Source organism: Acanthaster planci, linkage group LG05 (genome assembly GCF_054643075.1).
Source record: "Acanthaster planci isolate LZ-2023a linkage group LG05, COTS_SCS, whole genome shotgun sequence".
Lineage (NCBI taxonomy): Eukaryota > Metazoa > Echinodermata > Asteroidea > Valvatida > Acanthasteridae > Acanthaster > Acanthaster planci.
Genome location: NC_141781.1, coordinates 18,226,665 through 18,254,083, shown reverse-complemented (window position 1 = coordinate 18,254,083; position 27,419 = coordinate 18,226,665). Strand labels below are relative to the sequence as shown.

The following is a 27,419-nucleotide window of genomic DNA, read 5'->3' as shown; positions in this document are numbered from 1 at the left end:
TGATAAAATAACCATGGCCTTCTTCTGATATCAATGCCCAGCCACCTGGCTTTGGTTTGACTCTGTTCAGTACTGTTGTCTAATCCAAATTAGCCTGTTGGATTTTGTCCAGTGGCAGTGCTTTCTGGACCATATTAGCCGTCTTCTCTGATATTTGACAGTGCCAACTTTCAGGTTATCATTTGATGAAGGTACACCCATAAACTATACTTACTACGAAAAGATTTCATTCCCATTAGCGTGGGTCTCACTTGTTTGGCCAAAATCTTATTGTACATACATGTATACACGCTCATTTTAAGAAAGTGCATTTGTACTAAGAAATTTCTGGACATCTCAACTGTTCATATGCATTTATTGCAGGTACACATATTTTTATATTGCCGTATCCCACAATATGTGTTCCTCACTTGTTGGTTCTTTAATTGGCAGAATGGGCATCCGGGGAGGAATCGTCTCGAGAGAGCCGTGTCAAAGTTCAAAGGCCACAAGAGTGGATGCTGGTAGCTCGCCAGGGAAAGAAATATAACAGGAACAGCCGGTCAGGGTCAAGACACAGAAGATTTGCTCTTGTGCCTCGCAAGACTTTCCCAAAGAAGGGGAATTCATGGACGCAATATCCCTCTAGGAAAAAGAGGACGTTGTCAGGAATAAAGTCAAATGACCGCTGGAATAAATTTTCTCACAAAGACCGGGATCAATCGATTCAGAGGAGTGGGTCAGCAATTTCCAGACATGGCAGACAGGGTTACGGCTTACAGGAACAGCGGGCGATTCTCCAGACTTCGGACAACGTGACAGCAACACTGATCCTGTCAGAATCACCTTGCACCATGTCAAGTATGTCTGCAGCGCCTACACATCAACAGGGGAGCATCGCTCCTCATCAAGGTCAGCCAGGTTTCGTCGTCAGTCCGTTGTCAAGTAGGCTAGAGTCTAGGCCCTGTCAAGACACAGTGACCTATCCCACAGAACATCTCGCTGAGTCTTTCCGGACGAGAACTGTGGTCGATGGACCAAACACCTTAGTGAGAGACCCCAAGGCACAACTTCGTAGTGCTCACAATTGGCCAGGCAGGCAACAGGCATCTGACAGGAAAGTGGCCTGCCCTGCTCCCAACGATTCTGAAAGAACACCAGAATCTCCGTCTGCCAGGGAAGCAGTGAGCTCCAATTTCACTGATATCCTCAAGACCCGGATCGACCAAGCGTCTCCCAACACAGGGAAGGGATACCTGAAGCGGAAGCCACCGAAGTCCAAAAGCAACGCGTCCGGCACGCCCAAGCGATTCATGAGCAGCGCCGTCACGCTGCCGCACAGGAAAATCTACCACAGGAAGGGGCCTGTGACCTCCCGGAGTCAGGGCAGGCAACTGAATATTCAGTGGAACGAGTCCTCGCCTACGTCGGCAGCCCCAACTGCCGGGAGCTCATACAGCCGGCCTGTCTTTCCAGACATGGTTGAGGAATGCACGACACACGAAGTAGCAAACTCACTACATGTATATGACGGTGCTTCATCCCAGCAAGGCATGAGTAATAACGTGGATCTACAGCCCTCCGAACAGTTCCCCAAAGTGGGTAAGTCAACAGAAGGTGCCAACAGCTGTAAACTGTTTCTTGTTCCAGATCAAACTATTCACATTTTTTCGAAATGTTGTTGGTCACATAGTCTGTTGTGCAGACATTAGTGTAAGGCATAGTTTATTCAGCAATTTTCATATACATGTAGTTTCTATACGTGCATGTGTAGCTCCAGTCATGTCTGTCTGCCATGTGTGCAATTTCGACCTGATCCAATAGATTTCAAATTGTATCAAGTGATTCATATTGGGTGATGTTTCAGCCATTTGAATGGAAAATAAGGAGAAAGAAATTTACACGGATGTTTTTTTGTCGTTGCAGAGGATGGCATTGAACCCCCAGGAGTTGATAATTCCAATTCTGCCCTGGTGCAGATCACCCAGCCCCACCCTGTTCCAGCTGAATCCCAGTCTTGCTCTGGCGCCGAGCCCCAGGAGAACTACCCTCCGGCCAGCCAGCACGGTCTGGTGCCCACCTCGCTGGCCATGGCCAGCACAGGAGGAGTAGGGGGGAGCGGGGGGATGGACACCTCGCCTTCCCCTCTGCCGGCCGCGGGCACCAGCCAGGCCTCCAACATGAGCAGTGTCTACTGGAGCTGCCTGTCAGACGAGCCCTCTGAGATGGTGCCGACGGAGCCTGGAGGCTTTGCTGTGAATGCTGGCGGTGCCATCCCTGTAGCATCCGATATGGACTTCCTGACAGCGGAAGATATGACCCGTAATGGTGTCAATGTAAGTATTGCTTACCACTTCAAGATGCATCAGAAGTGAAGAATTTGGATCTATGTTTATAGATTTAGAAGCTGATCGTGGTTTGAATGAATTTGAATAATTGTGACCTGCCATGGCAGAATAAGGAAAGAACCCCATTTATGATTTTTTGAGATATACATGCAAGAATAAAGAGAAATGAATGGGCTTTCCAGTGATACCACATTTACACTCGTATACAACTCCGCTCCGAAAATACGACGCGAAAAAGATGACGGGAAACATCGCTGTGGTCAAAACTACTTTTTGAAAAAAAAACGCTTTAAAAGAAGAGCACGCGACAGTGCTGTAAACGTTAGCCACGAGCATGTTGTGTGAGTTCCATAACCGTTCTCAATCTAATGACCATAGCAACATTATATTTACGGGCAACTGTTGCCATGAAAGAACAGAGTAAATTTAAAGAATATCTTCAAAAATTGTTTTCCTGGAAGTTATATTGTTATATTTTTTGGAAAAGGAATCCATAGTAGTGCAGTTTCGTGATCATGGATTTCTATTGGCATCAGACGGGCCAATGTTGACACTGCCTCCCGACTTACGGTTTCTAGATTTTGAAGCATTCTTTTTGATATTAAAATTCGCAGTACCTGTCAAGATAAGTTAATATAAGCTTATTTCAGTCAAAAATCAGTCTTTCGAAATTGACAAGTAAGACTCGTATTCTTTGCCAACCGAAAATTCTGGCTCTTCAGAAAGCTGTCATCCAGCCGACAGTATCGGATCTTGCCTTCAATACTTTCAAAGTTTCCATGTACATGCATGTGCTGGTGTCTCACGAGCCGACAAGCAGTGTCTTGAGCAGATAACAAGGGTGCAATACAGTGATGAGATACATGCTACTCCAGCTGAATTTGGCATAAAGGTCAGGCAGTGTTATCCCTTTCGGCTGGTCAAAAATTGCAAGTATTCAGCTTACTGATCGTAACAGTATTCAGTGTACATGTACATGCCATGTTGAAATTGACTCGTACATGCTTGCACTGTATACATGTACATGTACATGCACACAGCATTGTTGTTTTCACGTACGTGTTCAGGCTAGAGTAAAAGTATCTTTTTTGCACGCCTGTAATGCATGCTGATTGGACGAAAGAGCTTGACATATATCCAAGTAAAAGTGCTGACCGCGCGGAACATTTGAAAAACAGGAGACCAATCAAACTGCTTGATTTTGCCTATGCAGTTTTCATCGTGTATCAAAGTAACTGTAGTTGTATGGGGTTCCAATCATGTACATGTACATGTAGCTTCCCTTTGCCTACGTAGGCATACATGTAGCTTGTGAACGAGACACAGCTTCTCAATGTATTAGATTTGTTTATTTTCTTTGGAAGCCTGGAACAGGCTAGAGGTCATCCAGTCGATGATATCACTGCTATAAATAGACTCTAAGGAAAGCCCTTTCCAACAGTACCAAATTTTATGCAAAGGCAACAGTCAAACTGCCCGAAAACGTGCTCGGAATATGGACAAAATTTTGTCCTGTAAAAGGTAAACGCTACAAATTTAAGAAAAGATTGAAATAAAGTCACTCCAGAAATCCTCCATTTTATCACTTTTGCCTGATTTTGGCATACCTAGAGGAAATCTTTGACACCTAACCTACCTAAAATCTAAAAAACAGAAAAATCAATTTTGGCATGATTTCTTACGCATGTCCAGCTTCAACAGCCGATTACTCAAAATAAGGTTTTTGGGGATCATTCCTCATTTAGCCCAAGGAGGTCACATTTATTTTGCCAATGAAACTTGTCTGAACCAGTATACACTGTATTTACAAATGTACATGTAGATAGAAAGGTTCACAGATGGTCCTTACTTTTCCCAGAATTCTTGCTGTTTTTTAATCACATGAAGCATGACATTATTAAACTGTAACTGCCAAGATGTTTTAGCCAGAAAGTGTCCGGAATCCGCCATGAAGCTCCACCACTGTGGAGAAACAATGACTCATACCTTGCCACAAGGTGTATCAACCCATGTCGTACCGTACATGTAGTTGGGCTGTCGCCTCCATCAATCCCACAAAATCCTACCATAAATGATGGATGTCAGAAAAACTCAGAGGATTAGTGCTACATGTAATACCCTTTTTGGCAATCAGGCTCTGCTCTGACCTATTTTTCTATGTACGAAGATCCACCACGATCCATAAATTTAAGCATAGTGATCAGGCTGTCGGTGTTGTATTCAAGACCTTTCACCATGTTCACAAGGCCAGACACAAGACCAGTCACAAGTTACAGGGTGAACAATGACAAAGGAATGCTTTTGTTGGAGTTCATTTGAATAGCTAGTGACATAAATTCAGGCTTTGGATCTTTTGTTGGTATTGTAATGGTTTTGTGGGGTCTTGTGATGGTCTTGTAAGGGTTTTGTGAGGTCTTGTGATGGTCTTGTAATGGTTTTGTGGGGTCTTGTTTTGGTCTTGTAATAGTTTTGTGGGGTCTTGTGATAGTCCTCTAATGGTTTTTGGGGGTCTTGTGGTTGGTCTTGTCATGATTTTGTGGGGTCTTGTGATGATCTTGTAATGGTTTTTGTGGGGTCTTGTGATGGTCTTGACTAGGACACTGTAGGCTGTTGCCTTCCTCGATGCTGTGGAATACTCCAGTACTCATACCTTGTGGATTTTAGAGGAACTTGAATGATTGTAGCTAATACCCCTGTTTTTGCAATGCATGTTTTCCTGCAGATCGGGAGCCAAAAACTTCGCCTGGCCCACGGCTATGACGTCTTCATCAGCCGGCTGGACCTGTGGGAGGCAGAGAAGGCCTCCAAGAAAGGCTGGACAATCCTCATCAGGCGCCTGTTGGACATCTACTTTGATCGGATGACGCTGGCCATGGGCAAGCCGACACACCATGGCAACAGCATGGAGTACCAGCCCCTGGACCAGAATATCATTGGGGCGATAAGTGGTGAGAGATTGACCAAGCGATTGAACATGAATCTCCCTTGACCAAGAGTAGTAGAAAAACAACTATTTTTGGCCCTGCCCGTATTGTAATTTAACGCTGTATGCTCAGTGTATGCCCCCGAAGGCTTGTGAAAATACCACAAGTGTACTCGGGTGGGAATCGAACCCACAACTTCCTGCTTAATAATGTAGACGTCTTAACCACTCGACCACCGAGCTTGCCAGTGTCGGCTGGCTGGTTTGAATCAGATGTAGCAGTGGGTACCGTGAACAACTACTTCAAAGGTTAAGACATCTGCACTAGTAAGCAGGTCGTGGGTTCCAGAAAAGCGGTTTGAATGGGAGCGATCTAAAACTTTGCAGGCTATATTTTAAATACAAGCGAACAAAAGAAGTGCCCCACAAGGATAGATATTTGTGTGTATGTTCACGTAGAAACTACAGATGGGTTGCAATTGGGCTTCATTGTGAATTCTTATTTGTTGTCATTTTATCCCTGTGATCATATTTTCTGTCCGAAAAGCTCATACAATTTTATGAAGTACTGTGTTTTTAAACCTTATATCGTTTGCTTTGACCAATGAATAATGATTGGTTTCCTGTTTTCCGTCTCTCTCCAGCCTTCATCAAAGCCCGCTACAACATTGAGAAGCGCAAACTCATTCAAGCCATCAGCATTTACTGTAGTGATTGTCGGAAGTCTGGCATTCCAGGCAGCATGATCGAAAACCCTAAAGCCATGTATTTCCCAGACATGCAGTAGCCTTCTTAAAAGTAACCAACTGACCCCGCCACACTTTCTCACGGGAAGGAGTAAAAAAAAAGTTAAGGATAATGGATGAGCATCACTCATGGAACTGTCGGTGTTTGCAGCAGTGAGCATTTCTCAGAGTTTTGCCTCGTCTCTGACTTGAGCTCTGCCTCTCGCCCCAAAAGCAGTTTTTTGTTATCAACTGTAACGTTCCTCAATCCTTTAAGATCCCTTAGGTGATTTTGGAGGATTTTGGGGGACTGAGACTGAATTGCAAAAAAGTTTGGCACGTTGTGGAGGAAGTATTTTGTCAAGGTCTTGGGTTAGACCTTGGCTTGTTTGTGCTTTGCGGGGCATAAATTCAGGCCTGGGTTATACATGTATGTGAAATCATTCACACTGCTCCAGGATACCATTCACACTACCTGAACATCATGACAGGAATTGTTGGTGGAATTTTGCAGGATTGGCAGGGGTCAGCCCTGGAAGGAACATACTCGAGAAATAATGGAGGATTTTAGGGGGTTGATGCTGTGTGCCGTTTTCCCATAGAGGGCAGTTGGAGAGTTCTTAAAGACTGAGGATGCAACCAAGCCAAAAGGGCCCAGGGGATTAGGGTTAATGTCTTAACCAGTCGGCAAAACTCCCCCTTCAAATCATCAAGTTGGATGCTGCCGGAGGAAAACATCAACACTTCAGGATCAGGAAATGCCGCAAAATCAGGGAGATATATATAGATCCCTAGGCCAAGCCAAACTCTACAAAGTGGCCGTAATTGGTTTACACCAAGAGAACTTGTAACACTGCTTCTGTCACTCACTGACACACAGTGGATGTCATTAGTTTACATTATTGCATGCAAATATACATGTAAACTCAGACTTTGAAGTATTATGCATCAGCTGCTAATGTACCACAGCAAGAAAGAAATGACTTTATCAATTCACATATATATACATGTATATGTATATATATTACCAATTTTTACATGTCTTATTTGTATAATAGCTGCGTTTTCAGTGCTAAGTGAAGTCTCTTCACAGAAATATAGTGTTTGTTGTTCCAAGTAGAAATTTCTGTTTATTTGGAGCGACATACTGCTTGCATGTGTTTGTCTCACTAATGCCCAGGGGTTGGGGTGGAGTGGGAGTTATTCTGTAAATCTGTTGCATCTTTGCTTGGGTGCCAGGCAAGACAACACCAGTGGCACTGAAGTTTTGCACTAGTCAGTGAAGGCTACTTTTATATGCCTGGAACAGGGCAGGTATAAAACATTTGTCAGTGTAGGAGAAGGGCGGTTCCGTTTAAGAACTTGTGTTTAAGAACTGAAAACTCAGTGGACAACACAACTCATACACTCACCAACGTATTACCGTAGTTTGGGGGCAGTGAGTCCTAATTTAATTTGCTTTTGCCACATGCTTCCTCACTTCATCTGATCCATTTTTGAATGCATATCCGAAAACTCAGTCATAGATATTGAGAACATTTCATTGAAAATACTCATAGTTAATGTTGAAAAAGACCTGTATATATTTGAAGACTGGTTGCTTTCTGTACCACCAAACAAAAAACTGAACTCAATAATAGTATAAGTATTTGGTATCTTCCAATTACAATTCATGTCTATTATTACATGTACATATGTAGAATGCCATAGTATTAATAAAAATATCAGCACTTGACTTGATACTCATTAATATGTGAAAATTGATATGTTTAAGTAGAAATGTACCAGTGAATGTGAATATCACTGAATTATTTGAAGACGAGTCACCACCTTGTCAAGTATTCAGTTTTTTGTCATGTTTACTTGATTCTTACCGGTTTACAAATGCACAACAAAATGATTAACTGTATTTTTATGTCCACATCAAATGTATAAGAGCATAAATTTGTATTTAGACTATTTTTTTCTGAAAAATACCAACCCTGTATTCCAGCCACACTTATTAAGAATCTTTTAGCTCAATAAATCTTGCCTCGAAGTAACTTGTACAGCACATCAAACTTGGCTTGTTTTTCTTGCCTTATTGTGTGTGACATTTATGCATTGTTCTGGATTCCCTTTTCCAGGTTCCAACGGTTCAGGATAATCCTGACAAATCTTTGGAAAAAGTCATGGAAACATATAGAAAATTGGAAAAAAAGTAGGGGTGCTCTGAAATCCTGATGTCTGAGGAAAATGTCATGGAAATCAAGGTTTTTTTTATGTGATTATGAAATAATGCTAAATAATCAAGCTGTCCTTTTTGGTTTATAGAAGTGGCCATGTATGGCAATCTTCCAACTGACCAAACAACACTTCTCTGAGAAATTTCATTAAAAGTCATGGAAATTTTCACATTCCACACAAGTCCTGAAAAAGCCGTGGAAAGCCAGGGAACCCTGCAATCATGGCAACTGTCAAGCTTACCATTGTGACAAGTTCAGTGTGATGTGGTTGCAAAGCCTGGATTAGCTCATTCATAGTAGCCTGTGGGTTAATTCAGTGCTTTCCTACAAATGCTCAGAGCATGAAACAAAGAAAATGTACATGGGTTGCTTCTGCTATTTTGTGGGAATTATCGCAATGCAAATACCCAAACTGTGCCAGGGCTTGTCTCTGGATAATATAAAATCAAAGATATTTTTCATTGCTGGTTTTACGTGTTAAGTACCAATATATTAAGACTAAAAGTAGTCTCCAGAAGCTTACCTCCAAAGTGTTGTCCAGATCAAGATCAAGAACATGAGACAGATGGTAAGTTGAAACTTGGCATTGTCAGCATTCAAAAAAATGATTGCCAAAATCTGAAACTTTGCAAACAAAAACTCTGAAACCATTTGGTGTACTCTACAGTGCTATAACCTACCTCCATCGAAATTGCCAAAATGAAAAAAAGTTGACATTACTGTATCATTTGTCATTTCTTTCTCCTGGCTGTTCTTCATCTACATGTACATATTTGAATAGAATTGACCTTAAAGGTTCCATTGAATTATTTCTTTCATAAAAGTAACCATGGGAAGTTTGTAAAAGCACCCATTAGACAGTGCCAGCTTTCACTATCATTTGATGGAGGTGAAAGTACTGTATAGTTTCATCAAATAGTTGTTTACATGTACATGCAAATGCAGCCGCAAAGGAATAAGCAACTTTGCATCATGATTAATCCAGTGCCTCTTGATTGCATTCCAAACTTGTAAAGACAGTGTCATTTGCAATCTCCTTAATGTCATCCTTTGTTGTTTTTCACATCTGCACAGATTTGGCTTCTGGTGAAGAATCACCTATTGAAAACCAGGTCAAGGGTCAAAGGCCATGGTCAGGAACACCCATGAGGCATCGTAGGAAGATGTGTGGTAGTAGAGTATCCCTTGCCAGCAGACAGAGAAATGCTGTGTCCAAATCACACAGGTATTTGCAAAGAAGCAAAACTTCCCATCTGGCCAAGGCTGGAGGTATAAAGAAAAGGGGGCTTACGAAGGAACGGAGAAGGGGTTATATTTACAAGCAAAAGGAGTCCCAAGTAAGAAAACACAACTGCTGCACAATTGGTCGTGCTTTTGAGCCATCCCCTAGAATGGGTTTGCAGTTACAAATACAAGACAAACACGTGGTTCTCCGAACGTCAGAAAACTTGTCGCTAACTTGGACTCAGACTTGTGTGAAGGACCACACTGGATCTCCATCCGTTCTTCCTGAAATGACTGCCAATGTAAAGTGTTCAGGAGGGACACTGACTTCAGCAAGGAATGCAGAGAGTGCTATGATGCGTCACTTGCGAGGGACAGAGGCTGCATTATCTCCGAGTGATGGCCATTCAGGATCTTCTGACGTACAGATGCTGGATAACCTGCCGTCTCCCAATGGACAGCAGAAAGGTGACTGCTCTCTTTCTGGGGCAAAAAAAACACTCATCAGAGCCATCAGGAACAAAGTTACCCGAGATAGGAGAACGACCGAACTTGGCAGCCTGACACCTCATGCTGGATCCAGTGGCCAAGGAGTCATGTGTACAGCCTCAGTGTCTGAAATCTCTGACCAGAGAGGAGCATGTAGCCAAACCACCATTCCCCAAGGGAGACATCATCAGTCACCCGCAGAGGAATGTGTTAAGGTTGTTGGCTTGAGCGCTTGGAATGTTGGCAAGAATGCAGGTGCTGCCGCATCCTCCCTTGGAGAGAGGCCTGTGAGGAAACTCCCTCTGAAATCCAAAATGAGCACTCTCTGTCGCCCGAAGCGATTAAGCCACACTCCACGGAGATCTGCAGTGAGAAAGACTCCCTTGGCCTCCAGAGGTCACGTGAGATGTCCCAGCCTCCAATGGAATGTCTCACTGCCACCTGCTTCCACATCCACCTCTGGAATCTGCTTCAGTCAGCCGGTGATTTCCAACGTGGTCGGGGGGCAGAAAGCTGTTGAGCTGACAAGGATGGAATTCGATGCCAACTCATCATGGCAGAATCAGAATAATGAAGAGAGTGTTCATCAGTTGGAAGAATACAATCATGCAGGTATGTGACTGGCAAAAGTTAGATACTCCCCCAGCTTACCCCAAAAGGGTGTGGCAAATGACCTCAACTTGTCAATTTACATGTAAGACTTCTCACATGCAAAGAAACCTTGATTGCAGTCAATGTCTTCTAGTTGAGAGCTGAGGTTAACAGCTACACTATTAGTTATAGTTATATACATGTAATAAAGTCACAGCATTTATAAGGACCATAGTATCTAACAGTATCTGTCAGGCAAAGGCACAGACACTCTGCCAAAACATGCCCTGGCTTGTTCCTGCTCGGCACAGATACAGCCTGATGCCATTTCATGCATGAACGGCTATTACAATAAACATTCTACCTTTGCAGTTACCCCTTTACTCCTGGGTAAATAGAGGCATATAAGGCCTCGCCTAAGGCTACAACATGTAACCACCTGCTACGATTTGAATCCTCATTCCTGTAATCAGAAACATGTACTAGTACAAACCTCAATGTCTAGGCCATGTCCCCGTGACAGATAAGGTACCGTAAATGCTGCCAAAAGGGAGAATTTATTTTCTGTCTCCAGTAACCCGAACAATGTCAAATCCAGCAAGACTGTACTCGATCTTAATTTTCAATTTCTGAATGAGGTGGAATTTTTGCTGGCAAGATTGTTTGAGAAATGCAGTGCACCACAATAACACCGTGGACATCCGTACCTGTTTGTCAACCTTTTAATTCAAGTCAGCACTTGTAAATGCAAGTCACAATATGTCAAGCACAGGCCTATCACTTGTGCGTTTTCACTGTCTAGTCTCAAGGTACGGTACAGTACAGTATTTGACTCAAATTGAGACAACTTGACCAAGGGAGTCTGTTCTCAGTTTTAAGGGTTTGCTGTCGCTGAATACCCATCCCTGTCTGCTTACGTTGACAGCTGATAGACAAGAGCAAGTGATCGCAAGCCCTTTGATGGGTCACTCCCACTCCCAGCAACTCTCAGCCGAGGGCCGGCCAGGCTGCAGCACCGAATGTCCAAAATCATACCCGACCAGGCCTAATTGCAGTCTGGTGCCCACCTCGCTCACCGTCGCCACTGCAGGCCCCTCTCCTGAGAACACGCCCGTGTCGTCGGCAGGGCACCTGACAGTGGCTGAGCAAAACATGGACAGTGTTTTCTGGACTTGCATGTCCGAGGATGTGGACCCATCACAGAAGGCAGAAGACGCAAAACCCTCTGATGACAATGTACCAGTAGCCACAGATATGGCCCCAGTAACTGCTGAACACATGCCTTATGAAGGCGAGGTAAGCCATTTTGCTTTGGAATCGTACTCATAGAAGTACTACAAATCTCCATTAAAATTGTGACTGAATCCTACATGTACAACAGCAGTCTTAAGAAAAGGTACATTTTCACTAGTTTGTGTTCCCACAAGCATCTTTAAACAAAAAACCCACTCAGCTTCTCATTTTGATGATGTCTCATTTTGATCTTTGTGTACTAAGATAATACCGGTATGTGTGTGTAACAATGACATATTTCACAGATTTCTTTGTGGAGATTTGTTTGAAGGCCTGTATTAAATACAAATGTTGTTCTTGGAATCTGTGGCCCATATTTTAGGTTTCAGTTGTAAATCCCACATCTATGAAAAGTGGACCATCCAAAACCCCATTATGGTACAGTTACAACACAGTACAATTCTAAAGACAATGGACTTGCATTTTTGCCGGGTTGGGTTCAGATCTTGCACAAGCTGTTGAATCATATTGTTTTTTCAAACAAAAGGGAAAGTTGTATTTTGATTGTGTGTACGCGAGGCACTAGGATTTGTCATGTAAATATGCATGCATGCTGTTTCCAGGATAACTCAATAAGACCACTAGTTTAAACCGGGCCTGTTGCCAAGGGGGTGGGCAAGTGTACTAACCCCCCCCCGATATACTTTGTTCCTGTGATGTGGCCCACCTTAATGCCTGAAGCTGGTGACGGTGCTGGTTTAAACTCGCATCAGTCTCGTTTTTCTGTATACTGATTCTCTGTGCAGTTCGCTGATCAAAAAGTTCGTCTGGCCCACGGATACGATGTCTTCATTCGCCGCTCGGACCTGTGGGAGGCAGAGCGAGCCTCCAAGCAATCTTGGTCCATCTTGACCCGACGCCTGCTGGACATCTACTTTGACCGCATGACCCTGGCCATGGGCCGGGCCAGCCACCGGGGAACCAACGAGGACCACAAGCCCCTGGACCAGAACGTGATCGGAGCAATAAGAGGTAACGGAGAAATCATACCAGTGGCTGTCTGCAACATTCATTCCTATGGGCACCAGTGGCCACTGGCTCCGCCATTTTCCATATACCCTTTACTGCCAGCGACAACAAGACTGAAGCAGCCTTTCAGTTGACTCGTAATTGCAATCACCATGCTTGGTATCCATGTACCGGTACCTTAATGCTAAAAGAGCTGGCTTACTTTGGATCATCTCACAGCCGGGGAGTAATCTGCCCTCCCCCCACTCGACCATCCCATGCCCATTTTTTAAAAAACTTGGCATGAATGTAAAAACACTCCTTATCAAATGTGTAGTTTAAATCAATTTCAGCAACAGTTTGTTGCTATAGTCATTTGAGGTTGAAGGCTATATACAGGCATGCCAGCCTGTGTGCATTGAGCACAGATTGGGAAAAGTACCGTACATGTAAACATTTTTTGACTGACTTGTCTTTGAAAGCTGGGTACTGCAGGGGAAAAGTATGAGTGATTTTCATAAAATTGGGGTCAAAATGACTGCATAGATTTGCTGAAAAATTCCCTAAAGGTTTGGCTTGTGGGAAAAAACTCAGTGGCAATAATCAGAAAAAAAAAGATTGAGGCCCTCCCCCAACTCTTATAGGGTCATAAGGACAGAATTTGTCAGTGCTCTATCAAGCCTAAGTTGAGGTGGCTGCTTGACCACACTCGTATTCAAATGAAAGCTGCATATCCCCTAGAGGCATTTAAACATGCATACACCACCTTTGTACATGTGTGGTGCATGTATTGTAGCAGCAGTTTCTAATTCTGGTCATTCTGGTTTCTAATACTACATTAGCAAAGTTGATAGATAAACAAGGGGCTAACGAAACACTAATCAGTGGGCAAGAACATAAAATTTTGCAGCTTTATAGAGGCTGCTCGTAATACAGTCGATCGGAAATAGAATTCCCTGTTGTTTCAGAGCAAAGAAGTGGATGATTTGGATTACGACACACTTGCATTTGTTCACCTTATTTCTCTTTTGCATGTACTGATGTCTTTATATCTACACCAAATGACCAATGAAACTACAGTGCCCAAGGTACTACAGAGTACCAGTTGATCTTTATAAAGAGATAAATGTTAGAAGCCCCCTTCCAGTGTACTGCTCCTGCAGCCTTAGACGTGTCAAACAGTAACTTCGTTCTTGCTTTTCTCCTTACAGCCTACATCAAAGCCCGCTTCAACTTTGACAACCGGCGTAAGCTAATGCAAGTCATCGGCTTCTATTGCAGTTATTGCCGCAACAAATTGATGCATCAGCTTCAGTATAGCTGATGCGCGGGATGCTGCCTTGTGACAGACTTGTAAATAAAGGCACTGAAGCGTGACTTAACTGGGTGTCAACCCAGGCTGTCAACCTGACCACGAGTCAGTCTTTTGAACAGCACCATATAGGGAGCACCTTGTCGATTGTGGTCATGAGTACTCGCCGTGACCCCACACATACAGTAGCACAATGGTTAGCGGACTGCTGATGGACTCCGGGAAGAGGCAAGGAATATGTCCCTTTAGATAAAAGGAGGTTGGCAGGTTACAAAAGATGGGGCCCATCTCCACCTAAATTGTGACATTCTTCAAAGTTTTGCTGTTGTTGTACACTTTTCTTGGTGTGGTATAAGGACAACTCACCTCACCGTCTGAAGGCTGTGGCTAGTGTGTTTTTCCCACTGTGAAATTGGAATAAATCATAGATACTGTAATGTCGGCAATATTATTTACATGTACACAAATTGTAATCTTATGTGTAATCTTATTGTGCGCATTCCATCTGTCAGGAAAAGGAAAACTTGGCAAGTGCCCTTCTCAAGATAAGACCACACTCACCTTGTGACAGAGGATGGTGCTTGCACCTCTGAACCGGCGCGCCTCCAAGAATGAGGGAGAAGAAAGTGGAAAATCAAAGCAATGAAAGAGTGGACCATTTTGACACCAAAGTTGTCCAACATTCTCGCGGGAAGCATAGCCCCGGTGTATGTACATGTATACATGTACATGTAGCTCCCAGTACATGTACTATGTGTTAGAGTAATGTTCATGAACGGCTCATGTATGACCAGAGGGTTGGGAGTATGAATCCAGAGTACCAGGGCCTTCTACCCACATACTTGTTCATGTATCTTTTCATTTACAGATTTTTTTTTACTGTAGGCTTTGTTTTTCAACACAAAAGTGTCAAGAATCAGGAGAGAAATTGGATCTCTTGAGAGTGATACACCACATGGTCAAGAATGTTCACATGCATCGGGCACGGAGTGTGCATGTTGGGTGTATGTACACGTTTATTTGTGTGGGCAAAGGGTGCGCGGCACCACTGGCAAGCAGTTATCTCCATAATCTCTTGAGCTGTTGTAATGGCCAGCGAAGGGTACTGATGTACAAAGTGGATTTCACTTTTAAGTTATACACGTATTTGTTATTTGCCATGGTAAACTTCTTCATGCTGTGAACCGATGAAACACACTTACAGTTTAATTTGACCTTTGACCAGAGCAAGGCCAACATGTAATCTGTTTCACTGGATATTCCAAAAGAAATGCACACCTTGCAAAGCGTATGAGTAAGTTTGCACCAACAGGTTCATTTTTCAAATATTATTTTGACCGTCTCCCGCCCTGTGTTGTGAAGATCATGAATGTGGAGAAAATGTACGTGTATTTTCAACCTTTTTTCATTGTCTCAAGAAATGAAACTACATGTGCATGTATTTTACATGTAGTTGATCACATGTGTAGATAATTGTAATCAATTTTGCTTATGGAGTTTACATGTATAATGACTGGCAGTGAAACTCACATGTATTTGTTGAATTGTGTGTGATTTTGAGAGTTCTAGAAAGTTGTTTTGACATACCAGCACATTGAAAATGAAGAAGGGAAAAGATCTGTTAGCAAAGACTAGTATGTGAGTATGTTACTTTGCACTTCTTCAAATTTCTTAGAAAGCTCTTGTATATTTAGAAACCATGCGTTTGACATGCTTGAAGAATTGTGTTTTGCTAGTTTTTAATTGTGGAATTCCAGTCTCAAGTTTTGTTTCATGAGTTCATGGTACTTTGTTTTTAAAATGGTGCATGTACATACCAGTAAATGTATACAAACATTATTTATGTTATGATACAATTCGCTACAATACAATTTGTATGTTTTTGTAAAAAACCATACGCTTAAAGCTTTGCGATACAAATCACAAGTTTTGATTTTCTCAGTCATATTTACTGCCTTAGAGCAACCTATGAGAAATATGCTCACCACTGTAAGATGTACCCAGATTCATTGGCATTCAAATAAACAAGTACTCCTTGAAAATTTTACACCTTTTCTTCTTAATTTTGTTTAATTTCAGCATGACACCTGGAATGTATGAAAAATAATATCCCACACTAATTATCCTTTCACTGTTCTTGTAGGTTGGCCAACTGTCTTACTGTGTATGAGACATGTTCATTAAAAGCGGTTTGACGGTTTCCATGTGTAAACAAACTTATCTCTTGCTGAAAAAAGTGTTAGAAATATTGTTAGTTATTAGATTTAGCTTCCCGTTAATAATTAAAGGATCAATACTTTGAGTCTTGACCTATGGAAACAAGGTTGCTGGGGTAGATTGTTTACCCACATCTTGGGATTTTCATTGGGGCTGCTGACTGACAGACGTGCATGGAACTATACATGAATGTAGTACTTGTGTGGACATGAGTTTGACAGTGTTACTTAACAGGCAGTGTAACTGTTATCACAATGAGGTTTGAAGCTGTATTGCCCTCCATGGATCTCAAAACATTTACATGAAATATGACATTACGTTTATTTTCATTAAAATGTTGCAACTTGTCTTCGTGTAATGGTAAACGTGGAAAGAATTTTTTCTGTGAGTTAAGAATATCACCCAAGTGACCATGCGGAATCATTAAAAACTCTTTAAGGAAAATGTTGGAACCTTTGTTGCATTTCTCTCATTTTATTTGACAGATGAGGATGAGATTGAGAATGCTGAAGAGGAAGAGGACGGGCCTTCCTTGCAGGAGCTTGCCTTTGCTCCTTTAGAGGACGATGAAGACGACGATGATGAAGATGAATGGAAACCCAAGGAGGGTATGTTGGTGTTGTACCATTGCTAGAAATTAGGGCTACACTTGTACATACATGTACCTTAAATCCTAGGATTGTGTGCTTACCCTGTTGGCCCAGAATTTTTGTAATATTGCTGTAAGCCATCGCACAAATTGGGATGACATCCTATCCAAGTTTAATAGATATACATTTACCGGTATTCTCAAATAATGTTTCACGCCAAGGAAGCCAGAGGCAAACACAGGCCTGACGAGCCCTTTGGCTTAGAAGAGACTTGCCATTTTTGCCGAAAACAAAGCCGTGAAATTGGGCCAGGGTTAACTCCACACATTATTAAGGTTAAGAGATCAAGACAGTATTGTAACTTCTGAATTTGCAAGAGATGTACAGAGCAATATACTCCCCAGCAAACTGCAATGGTCTGAGGAATATTTATGAGCAACGGCATCAAGGCGAGTTCACACTTGGTGCAATATTGAACATAAATGAGAATTTTTGACATCAGATGAAATATTCGCTCTGTGAATTCGCAGAAGTTGAACACATTTCAACTCAAGCATATTTCACTGCAAACATTTAGTGGTGTCAAATTTGTGTTTGATATATTTATGGTCCTCAGAACATGAACCAAAGAATAGACTTACCTCAAGTACATGAAGAGATGTGACGTGTGATCCTATCGATGTGACATAAGAACTCTTGCACACAACAAAGTGTCATGGACGTATGTTTCAAACTTCATCCATGATCTAAAGATATATATTAAAAAGGAAGCTAGCACATGAGATAGAAATGCTTCAAGATATGGAGTACATTGAAAAGTCTAAATTGTAAAAATCTTGGATCTAGCGGATGTCAGAAGTGAACTTTTCAAAAGCAATTGCAAAAAAATCCAAAATTAATTAACATCTCCCATCCCCGGCAAAAATCCATCCTTAGAAAGAGTTGTTCGTGGTACCCTCTGCTACATCTGACTCAAATCAACCAGCCGACACCGACAAGCTCAGTGGTTGAGTGGTTATTACATCTGCACTAGTAAGCAAAATGTCATGGGTATGAGTCCCACCCGAGTATGCTGTGGTTTTTCCACAAGCCTTCGGCGGCAAACACTGAGTATACAGTGTTTCAATACACGTTGGGCAGGGCAAAAAAAATCCAAAATTAATTAATATCTCCCACCCCCCGATGTAAATCCATCCTTGGAAATAGTGCATTATTTGTCCTCAACAGGAAAAATGAAACGAAAGAAAAATCAAAAAAAGAAAACAGATTCCAAGCGTCAACACGTGGATGAGCCAGACCCTGAACCAAGGAAGGCCAAGCAGCTTGCTACATTGGGTACGTAGAGTGTGCATTGTATGTACATGTTGGCACTTACAGCATTCAGGTACAAGTTTCTGTCTGTTGAGTAGAAATTCCTGGGCTTCATGTGCTTCCTGGTAGATGACCCCTTGTTGGAATAATAGTGGGGTGAAATTCTTTAGGGGTACAGGTGGCCAAGGGGTTAAGGTTTGTGACTCTCGACTAGAGGGTTGGAGGTTCAAATCTGGCTGTTGGCCATACTAATAAGTTGTGGCTGTGGGACAGGCCACTTCAACCCAACTTGTATCTCTCCATCTACGAGAGTTAATGGGTACAGGGATTAGCTGGGGAGCAATCCACGATGGACTGGCATCCCATCAGGGAGGGCAGGGGGAAATAGACATATTCTCAGTTGTTGCATGCCAAGAAAACTGGAGATGGTTGATGTGCCAGGTGACGTGGAACAGATCTTGTTTGAAATTCTGACAAGTGTCCTGTGCATGAATTACTGTCCCATTATGGCCTTTGATTCTCTGGATAAGTCTTATCACTCTTGATCATTTGTTTTCATGATTTTTTCTTACGATTTTGCCCACCTGCTTTGTGTCCACTGACAAAATACCTACAATATAAATATTATGTGTTATCACACGAGTGTAAGTGGAAAACAGAATAATGTAGTGCATCTGTGTCCTGTGACGCACTTCATTATTCTGTGTTCCACGAGCGCTGGTGCGGTACCAAAGTTATCTCCAAGCAAACTTGACTTGCAGTAAAGATGTCGTAGGGGCCTATGTGCATCTATGCACCATCTTTGAATTTAAAGTAATGTTTGCAGTTGTGCATTTTGCTTTTAGCGTAAAAATAGTGCAATGTGTTGAATTAGAACAGCGCATTGCGCAGGATTTGATATGAACCATGCTGTACAGTTATGTATCACACTGTTTGGTGCATGGATCGACCAATTGAGCAGAATTGAAAATTCAAGTTTGCCTGAAGACAAGACTAATTGTTATTTCTATTGTTTACATTCAGAGATAAGCAAAAGTGGAGCAGATTCATTTTCTAGCGATGAGAGCAATGATGTAGACTACAGTCCCATGGATGCTGCCTTAGTGGATGGGGATCAAGACATTGAGAGTGATGACGAGGATGAGTTGTTGGAATGGGAAGAGGAGGAAGATAAGGATGGTGAAGATGAAGAGGACAGTGACAGCAGTGAGGATGAGAACAAGCTGTACGATGAGAGGGACAGCGATTACGATGGTGAGAGCGGTGACGATGACGATGACGATGTAGAGGTCATCAGTGATGAGGAGGAGAGAGAAATGACATCACCATCTCTGCGCAGCAAGCAAGGTACAGCACACCTAGGCTATGTCCAAACTACTTGACTACAGCTGACAGTGACACATGGGCCTTTATATGGGAGACAGCTAGGACCTAAATTCCTTTCCTAAAGACAGGTATTAATTTGGCAGCAGCCTTGTAATGCTGGGCTTGCAGAACATGCGTGTACAGGGACGGTGCCATTCACCAAACACATTAGAATTAGGATACCAGCTTGGTTTGGATTAGGATTCTTTTGAATTCTGATGGAATAGGGTTAGAAGTACATGTAATTGGCACATTTTTGTGGGGGGTGGAATTATTATATTCAGGATTGCTTGTGAGTATCCTGCAATCATTATAGAGAAACAGAAAAATACCAAATCATGAATTGCATTTTAATCAGTTCTTTGATAATAAGAATTGAAGGCTAGTGTAAACATAATTTGACATATACTGCACAGATAACTTTCTAAAGAACAGCAGCACTTGCTGCTAGACTAAATCTGTAGTGTTTTTTCAAACTTATTTCATTCTGGGATTTAATGCAGAACACGCAGAGATTTCTTGTCACATGTGGGGGAATGATTTCTAAAGGTCATCCTTGTGCCATATGAAGCAAGATGCGGGACGGGGAGCACCCCTCACCTTTTGTGTTGGTCATTGTTTGATTGGAATCTCAGGAATTCTTTACAGACATCTAGGGGGGGATGTGTTAGGAAACAATACTCTAGAGTGTGTATAGGGATTGGACGTGTTGGGGGGTACCCTTCCATCCATATCTTGCTGGGTATACCTTGTGCAGAGCATGACATAGTACAGGGTCCAAGGTCCCACTTCAATTATAGGAAGGCTATGGGTGCGAATGACTTCTCAGTGACTTGAAAAGTGGGGGGGGGAGTAATGATTATATTGGTAACCCCCTAGGTCAAAAAGTGGGGGATTTATCCCTACATGCCCCCGGGGTCTCCGCCCATGTAATGCAGCTTCAATAATGCCACCTTTGCAACGTATGACTGGTACTGCTGATAGTTTGGTTAAAATGTTTAGGCACAGAATTTGAGTGTGATGCAGAAATTGGACCTTTGCCATTTCTGGAAGCATGTTATGCCTGACTTTGAGTTTCTGTCACATTCAGATTCCAGGGACCAGCTCAAGAAAACGATGAGTGATAAACTGAAGAGCACCAGGATTTTACGTTCTACGGAGGCCCACTCACCCAAGGTCAGAGAATGTTGAGCATGGTTCGTGAAACTGTCACTGTTTTTCAGCTCAAACTTCCTCGGTGCAGTTTTATTTCATAAAATTCTCACAGTTGGCTCTGTTGTCCACTAACCTAATTTGCAGTGTGCGCTTCAGGGTGCTTCTGCTTGAGAAACAATTTCACTCATTTGCTTCTCAGGGATTTATACCCATAATCCCCTTGATTACCACGTGCAGATATCTTAATGTTCAACTACCATACTTGTTAGGGCCAGCTTGCTGCTTTGTATCCATTATAGCAGCAGTTGCTGAAAAAATTCCATCAAAAGTTTCACTACGCTGCCAGATTCAGGATGTTTAGAGGGGACACAAAATTTAGAAGTGAAATGCAAGCATGCAAGGCCAAGCCATTGGCTATGATGTAATGCACTGTCATCAATTTTCAATTCACTGTTGTGCATGCGGTGGGGGAAGGCACGTCAAATGCTAGTGTGGCTTTTACTAGTGTCACTGAAAATTCAAAATTCAGTGAAGTGGAACTTCCCAAAACTTCACTTGAACCTTGGGAATGTTTTTAACATTGCACAAGTGATGTGTTCCTTGAGGGAGAGGTGTCACTCAATAAAAAGCTGCCTGTCTTGTTCACGAGAGCCTTTGTTGTAAGAAAAACTAGTTCCGTGGTAAAAAAAACGATCAGTGTTGCAGGGAGTATCTGGAAAGCCTTCTTATCTAATTATCACTTTGTCCTGATTGGTGCCTCCGGCAAAGTCCCCTGGTAAGCCAGCAACTGCGGAGGACAAGGAAAATATTGTTGTTCAACAGAAGCGACAGAGAGACCAGTCAACTCCACTGATCGAGAAGCCTGTGGGTAGCAAAACACCGGATGGAAAGACACCGGGCGACAAAATAGCCGGGGAAAAGAGAGGTAAAACACCTACAGGCAAAACACTGGCGACAGAAAGAGCTGCTAATGGTAAAACACCGGGCAGTGAAACTGGGGGCAGGAGAAGCAACCGGAGCAAAACACCAGAGAATAAAATATCCAAGGCTAAACTGCTCCAGGGCAAAGCAGCTACCAAGACACCAACCATGGGAACTGGAGCACAGGGAAACCAAGGGCAAAAGACGCCAAAACAGAGGACGGGGGTCAACCAAACACCCAAGAGTTTGAAGGGGAAAGGAAAGGACCAACAAGCAACAACGACACCTGTAAGAAAATTATTGGTGGTTTTGGGGGACGGGGGATAGTGGTTGATGGAGTTTAACCCTCTCTATGGCTGCCAAAATTAAAGGAAAATTAACAACAGATACCTGTTAACCCCGTTGACAACTAAACCCCCCCCGAGCCATACCTGTAGCTGATAGATTTTCAAGGAAATTTGAAAAAAAGATATTCAAAAGATTTTTAAAAGTTGGTTGAATGTGGCTTCTCCGTGTATTGGTATATGTACTGATATTACAGGTCTGTAACTCATATTATTCAAACAGTGGTGTATGATTATGAAACTTGTATATAATGATGACTGTACAATTGTATTTTGAGGTTTTGTTGTTGGTTAGTTCTGATAATACAAAATGAAAACATTTTAGGCATTACCTCTTCATGTTCTAGAATTTTCTGATGTCTTGTTTCACTGCATTGGCCTACACTGTGTTTTGCATTTGGTATTCCCAAGTGAAGCCATTGGGGTACGTGTATATAGTGCAGGATGATTTTGTGGGCATTCTTGCCTAGGCTAATATTATAGATTGGCCACTGTTTCTGCTGAGAGATGCATGAGTAGACTAAACCAAGGTAGTAACAATTTTGTGCTAGTCCCATGACTGCAGTTGCCTGCATGTTGTGTATGAGGGGCACGGGCTCTCGACAAGTTACCTTCTTGGTCAGTGAGGCATTAATGAAAACGTGAGACCATGACACAAGCATGCATCACCACAACCATGGCTTCCAATCGTCTAGTCCCCGGATTAGTCTCAATCTTTTCGGCTATCCTATTGAATGTTTACATCCTTGTCTGGCCATGGTGTTAGTGACATTTTCCTGTCAACTTTTTATTTCAGAAAAAAACCAAGTTGCCGGGTGGTACCGTGATTGAAGATTTGGTGGCAGGCGATGGGAAAGTGGCCAAAGCAGGGAAGATGGTAAGATGTTTGAAGGGCCAGACCTTTCAGAAATAGTTGAGATGTCTGCTCAGTTTTAACTTTAAGAATGCTGTCTAAAAGTACAGATTAAATGACTGGTTCAGTTTTGTACACATAATGGACAGTGCTGGCTTGAAGAAGCCCATGGTTTGAGCCAACCAATGAGTTTTGAAAGGACCTATCTTGCACCTTTTTTGGGGGTGAGGGGAGGCTCGGAAATTAGAAACTTTCGTGCAACCTTTTAGGACCTTTCTGAGGGGTTGGGGCAACTTTTTGGGGCATTTTACATGAATTTTGAAGGGAGGGAAATGAAACAGACAAAAATTTGCTATTCTGTGATTATTTTTCTAAAAAATAATTTGCCTCCTCTTTTAGAGGCTAGGAGGGCATGGCTCCCGCTTGGCCCCTCTTCAGATCTTCAAGGTGGTTTTTACTTGTATTAAATGAGAAGATAAACAGCCACAGAAGTCTCAAGGGAACAGTGGCATTTTATTAATAGGGGCATACAAGGTTGCACACATTTTTTCAAGGGGGAATCGAAAGCAACTGGTTTGTACATAAACTGTGCACATTTTAAAATTCCAAATGGGGGCAGAGGGGACATGGGGCAAACTGCAAGGGTAATTCTTGAGCTCAGGATTTGTGGTTCATTAATCGATTCATTGAGGACAGCTTCACCAAATTCCACCGTGAGAAAGAAAGGTTTGTTCAGTGATGTGATACAGCCGTTGAAAATCTGAGGGCCACAATATCTTACGATCTGTGTATATTACGTCCTCTGTTGGTCTAAATCCCCCGACAAAAGAAAGCCTGGCAATTGGGCTGACCTTTTCTCACCCACGTGACTGGATTGCGCTAAATGTAAAAAATACCACCACGCATGGACCGCCTTGGCCACGGCGATCGCATATAGTTATTCCTACGGGCAGCTTCAACCACGTACAAGCTGCATACTTGCCTAGTTTGTCTTAAATAAGTAGATTACCATCACAACACATCATGGTCCAGCGCAATTGTTACATCATAGGAATCCGGTCTATAAAAGCTGGGCCTATGGTGGTGCTGGTTTAGACCCCTTGTGACTATTATAGCCAGCCTTTCTCCAGAGGACTGTCGCTTTGAAAGGGATGTTTTGTGGGGAAATTCCTTTGAGGGGCCGACAGTGTCTGCTTTTAAGGACTGTTGTGAAGAACAACAAATCAAATACTCGCTCTCGCAGGTTTTCTTCGGGTACTCCGGTTTCCTCCTGCCTCTAAAACTGGACCTTATTCCTAACTCCGCAATGTGATGTTGGTTAATAAAGTGTATTATTAAATGTACAGTTATTGGCGCAAATAGCCTGAGTTGCTGAAAGCGCCATTAAAACAAAACACAGCAACAAGATGACAAATCAATAAAGTTGGCTTGAGATGAATCTGGCTGACTCATGTTAGCCTATATGCATTGCCTTTCATGCCTTTCCGCATCACTGTATATATGTACCACACCTCCCAATAGAGAGAATTTCCATGTACATGTAAACACCGTAAACCTTACCAGTTTAGTATCTCCCTCCATGCAGAGCTTCAAATTCTATTTACTAAGCAAACTGTCAACTTGGGCATGGACCCATAATGTACAAACATCCAGCGTTTCAAGGCAAGCAGAATATTTTTCAAATTTAATGCAAAGTAAACAGATTTTACTTTTGCGTAAAGTTTTACAAATTGAGGAATTTAATGTGAGAAAGCTTATGCTAAAAAAAAAACAAAAACAAAAAAAAACCAAAATATAATATAATAATATATTATAATATATGACCTACTTTTGCCATTGAGAATAAGCTTTTTTATTTTGATACACTGTTCATTATGCATACAAAGTTGGTAATTTTATTCTCCTCCCTCCAATACATCAGTTTTTAAAGACTCGATACTAATTTGGTAAGACTGGCCAACAAAATGTTGACTTTTACTGGAAAGCTAAGATCATAGGTAACAAAATGCGCTATTTCATCACAGAGAGTGATCATGAAATCTCACAAAATACACTTTTGTACAAATGCCATAATAAAAGTGATTCAAACAAAACACAAAATAAACAATGTCGCTATTTATTCCCAAAACAACTCCAGAAGAAAGCGGCAATGACTGCACATGTAGATTTAGGGCACACAGCAGAATGCAAGCAATTGCGCAAGCATTAAATTTGATGTCATGAGATCATACCAACACCAACAAATGAATAATACGGGAACTCTCAGAGTATGCCACTCGTTTCAAAATTCATCTAGCAAAGGCCTGGAGGGGGCCATTGTTGTTGTTTAGTACATTCTGGGTGCGACATTAAGCAGAAATCACTTCAAGCATGGCGTCATGGAGGCTGGGCTGGCATCGCTCGTGGAGAGAGGAGGAGCTGGTTTTCAAAAGGCGAGCAGAGCAGAGGATAGAAAGCAGAAAAAGACAACGGAAAATCACGCACACCTGCTACAGGAGGAGAGGACGGAAACCACGGAAAGAAATTCATCCTCAAGTGGATGGATTACCTCCACCAGCTAGACCTACCGTGGCTCCTGACCAATCACACGCAGAACACACGGCAGAATATATGGTAGAACCCATGTCACAACCACCTGGACTGCCTTTCCTCGATCCTGTGTCGACCAACCCGTTTGATTCATTGTGTACCGTCACCCCCATGTCGAGGGCTGCCGCCATGCTACCACCTGCCCCCCTGAAGCCTGTACTGTCAAATCCAGCATCCATGCCACTTACCATGGCCCCTCCGCTGAATTGCATCAGTGAAATATTCTGATTATTGTGTCTTTACTTGGTTTCAGTCAGCAGACTGGCGCAGAATTCCAGGGTGGGGGAGAGGCATTCTTATTTTAATTGAAAAAAAAAGTGTATTGGTCTTCAGAATTAGTGATACTGCATTATCGTTTATTTATGAGTTTGCAAATGAATCACTCAGGAAAAGATACTTTTGGTGAAAATAAAGCAATATGCACAGACAAGGATGACAGGCTATCGAAATTAAATTACATGCATGTCCGTTGAGGTTCGCTCATGCACTGATACACAGCAGTACACGTAAATACCTCACAATGAATTTTCTCGATCGACTGATTTTCTATGGTAAACAATACCCTCTAACAAGGAAGTTATGAACTATAAGATTATGAAAATCTATAATATAGTGAGCCCCTATTCAAAGACGATTGTTTGATGGAATAAAATAACAGAAAAGTTCAATTACAGACTTTATTTGGCTGAAGTAAAAATGAAATCATCACCCCAAAATGTCAAGTTTTGTTCTTGGAAGTTCTGCTTGATGTTCATAGTTAGAAACATGCATTTGTGTCCGCTTTTTGTAATATTGTGTAATTGTCTTGTATAAAAGCATTACTTTCAAAGGCAATTGATAATGCCGGTGCATGTGTGTAAGTTTTAGCCTGAGGAAAGTAATGTTTGTTATTACCTCTTTTATGTCATATGATGCGAGATATGGGACAGAGAGAACCCCCCTCCCCGCCTTTGTGTTGGTCATTGTTTGATCAGAATCTCTGGAATTCTTTACAGAGTTCTGGGGGAAGGTAACAATAGTCTAGAGTGTGTATAGGGATTGGACATGGGGGGTACCCATCGGCCCCATATCGTGCACAGTATCCTTTATGTTATTTGGTTTTGTGTTGGTTTGCCTCCCTTAGGTGCATGTGTACTATCGGGGAACCCTCGCCAGCAACAGTAAGGAATTTGACTCCTGCATGGATGGTAAACCCTTTATGTTCCGGTTGGGAAGTTCTGAAGTCATCAAAGGCTGGGATATGGGTATCGCCGGTGAGTGAGCAACATGTCTTGGGGAGGAAATGAACTCGGGACATCATTTCTCATGAATTTTTTTTGGATTCAGGATTTTGCGAACTTTCAAGTAGCCCGACCTCTCCGGTTGGACTTTTAAAAATTGCAAGGTTGCTGTAACACGTTGCAGTTCCGCCACAATATGCACTGTAACACATTAACATAGTGGGATATGACACTGCTAGTACAGTGTCAATTAGTTCTGTAAATGATTTTACCAGTGACAAAAATCCCATTTGTTTTTACTATTTTTATCATTGTGTGTCAAAAAATTGGATTATTATTGGACACAAGAGAACTTATTTTCCCAAACTGGTTTACTTCTTGGGATAACCTTTTTTCTCGTCTTATTTCTCATGTTAGGTATGAAAGTTGGAGGCAAAAGGCGTTTAACCGTTCCTGCATCAGAAGGGTAGGTTCTTGGAGTTTTGTTCATGTTTACAACTTTCTTTTGAAATCTCTCGCACAAAATGATAGTGAACCCTGAATAAGCATTTTACGACAGTTTGCAACCAAGCTGACCTTTACAATGCATTGTGGAGAAAAAGCCGACAAATGGTTTCCTTTGTTGCATATACATGTAAGAATGCGACATTAAATACCACTTTTTCACGTTCTTGACAAAATTGGCAACTCTACAGGGAAGAAAACTCGGAGGATAATCATGTCTGAGCAGTTATTCCTTACCTTCTAAATTCAGCATGTTTAAAGTGGGAAAAAAGTGGGGCGAGGGAATTGATCAT

The 27,419-nt window shown here is 42.2% G+C and overlaps 1 protein-coding gene across 6 annotated transcripts in view; it reads left to right on the top strand.

The window, feature by feature from the left end:
* The window catches only part of LOC110988680 (uncharacterized), a 38,483-nt gene that overhangs the window by 9,602 nt on the left and 1,462 nt on the right, over window positions 1-27,419 (top strand). For 2 of the 6 annotated variants that reach the window (XM_022252439.2, XM_087137483.1), the window contains 4 exons: window positions 433-1,581; window positions 1,906-2,315; window positions 5,050-5,275; window positions 5,895-8,035. In XM_022252439.2, the coding sequence (XP_022108131.2) occupies window positions 433-1,581; window positions 1,906-2,315; window positions 5,050-5,275; window positions 5,895-6,037 (1,928 nt within the window). In that variant the 3' untranslated portion in view covers window positions 6,038-8,035. Of the gene's footprint in view, window positions 1-432; window positions 1,582-1,905; window positions 2,316-5,049; window positions 5,276-5,894; window positions 8,769-9,274; window positions 10,526-11,429; window positions 11,801-12,543; window positions 12,770-13,956; window positions 16,534-16,759; window positions 16,884-18,091; window positions 18,200-19,198; window positions 19,523-20,630; window positions 20,717-21,463; window positions 21,905-22,756; window positions 22,838-26,525; window positions 26,656-27,039; window positions 27,089-27,419 lie in introns of those variants that run through there. The other 4 variants (XM_022252438.2, XM_022252437.2, XR_015425499.1 and 1 more) reach the window with 4 other exon arrangements.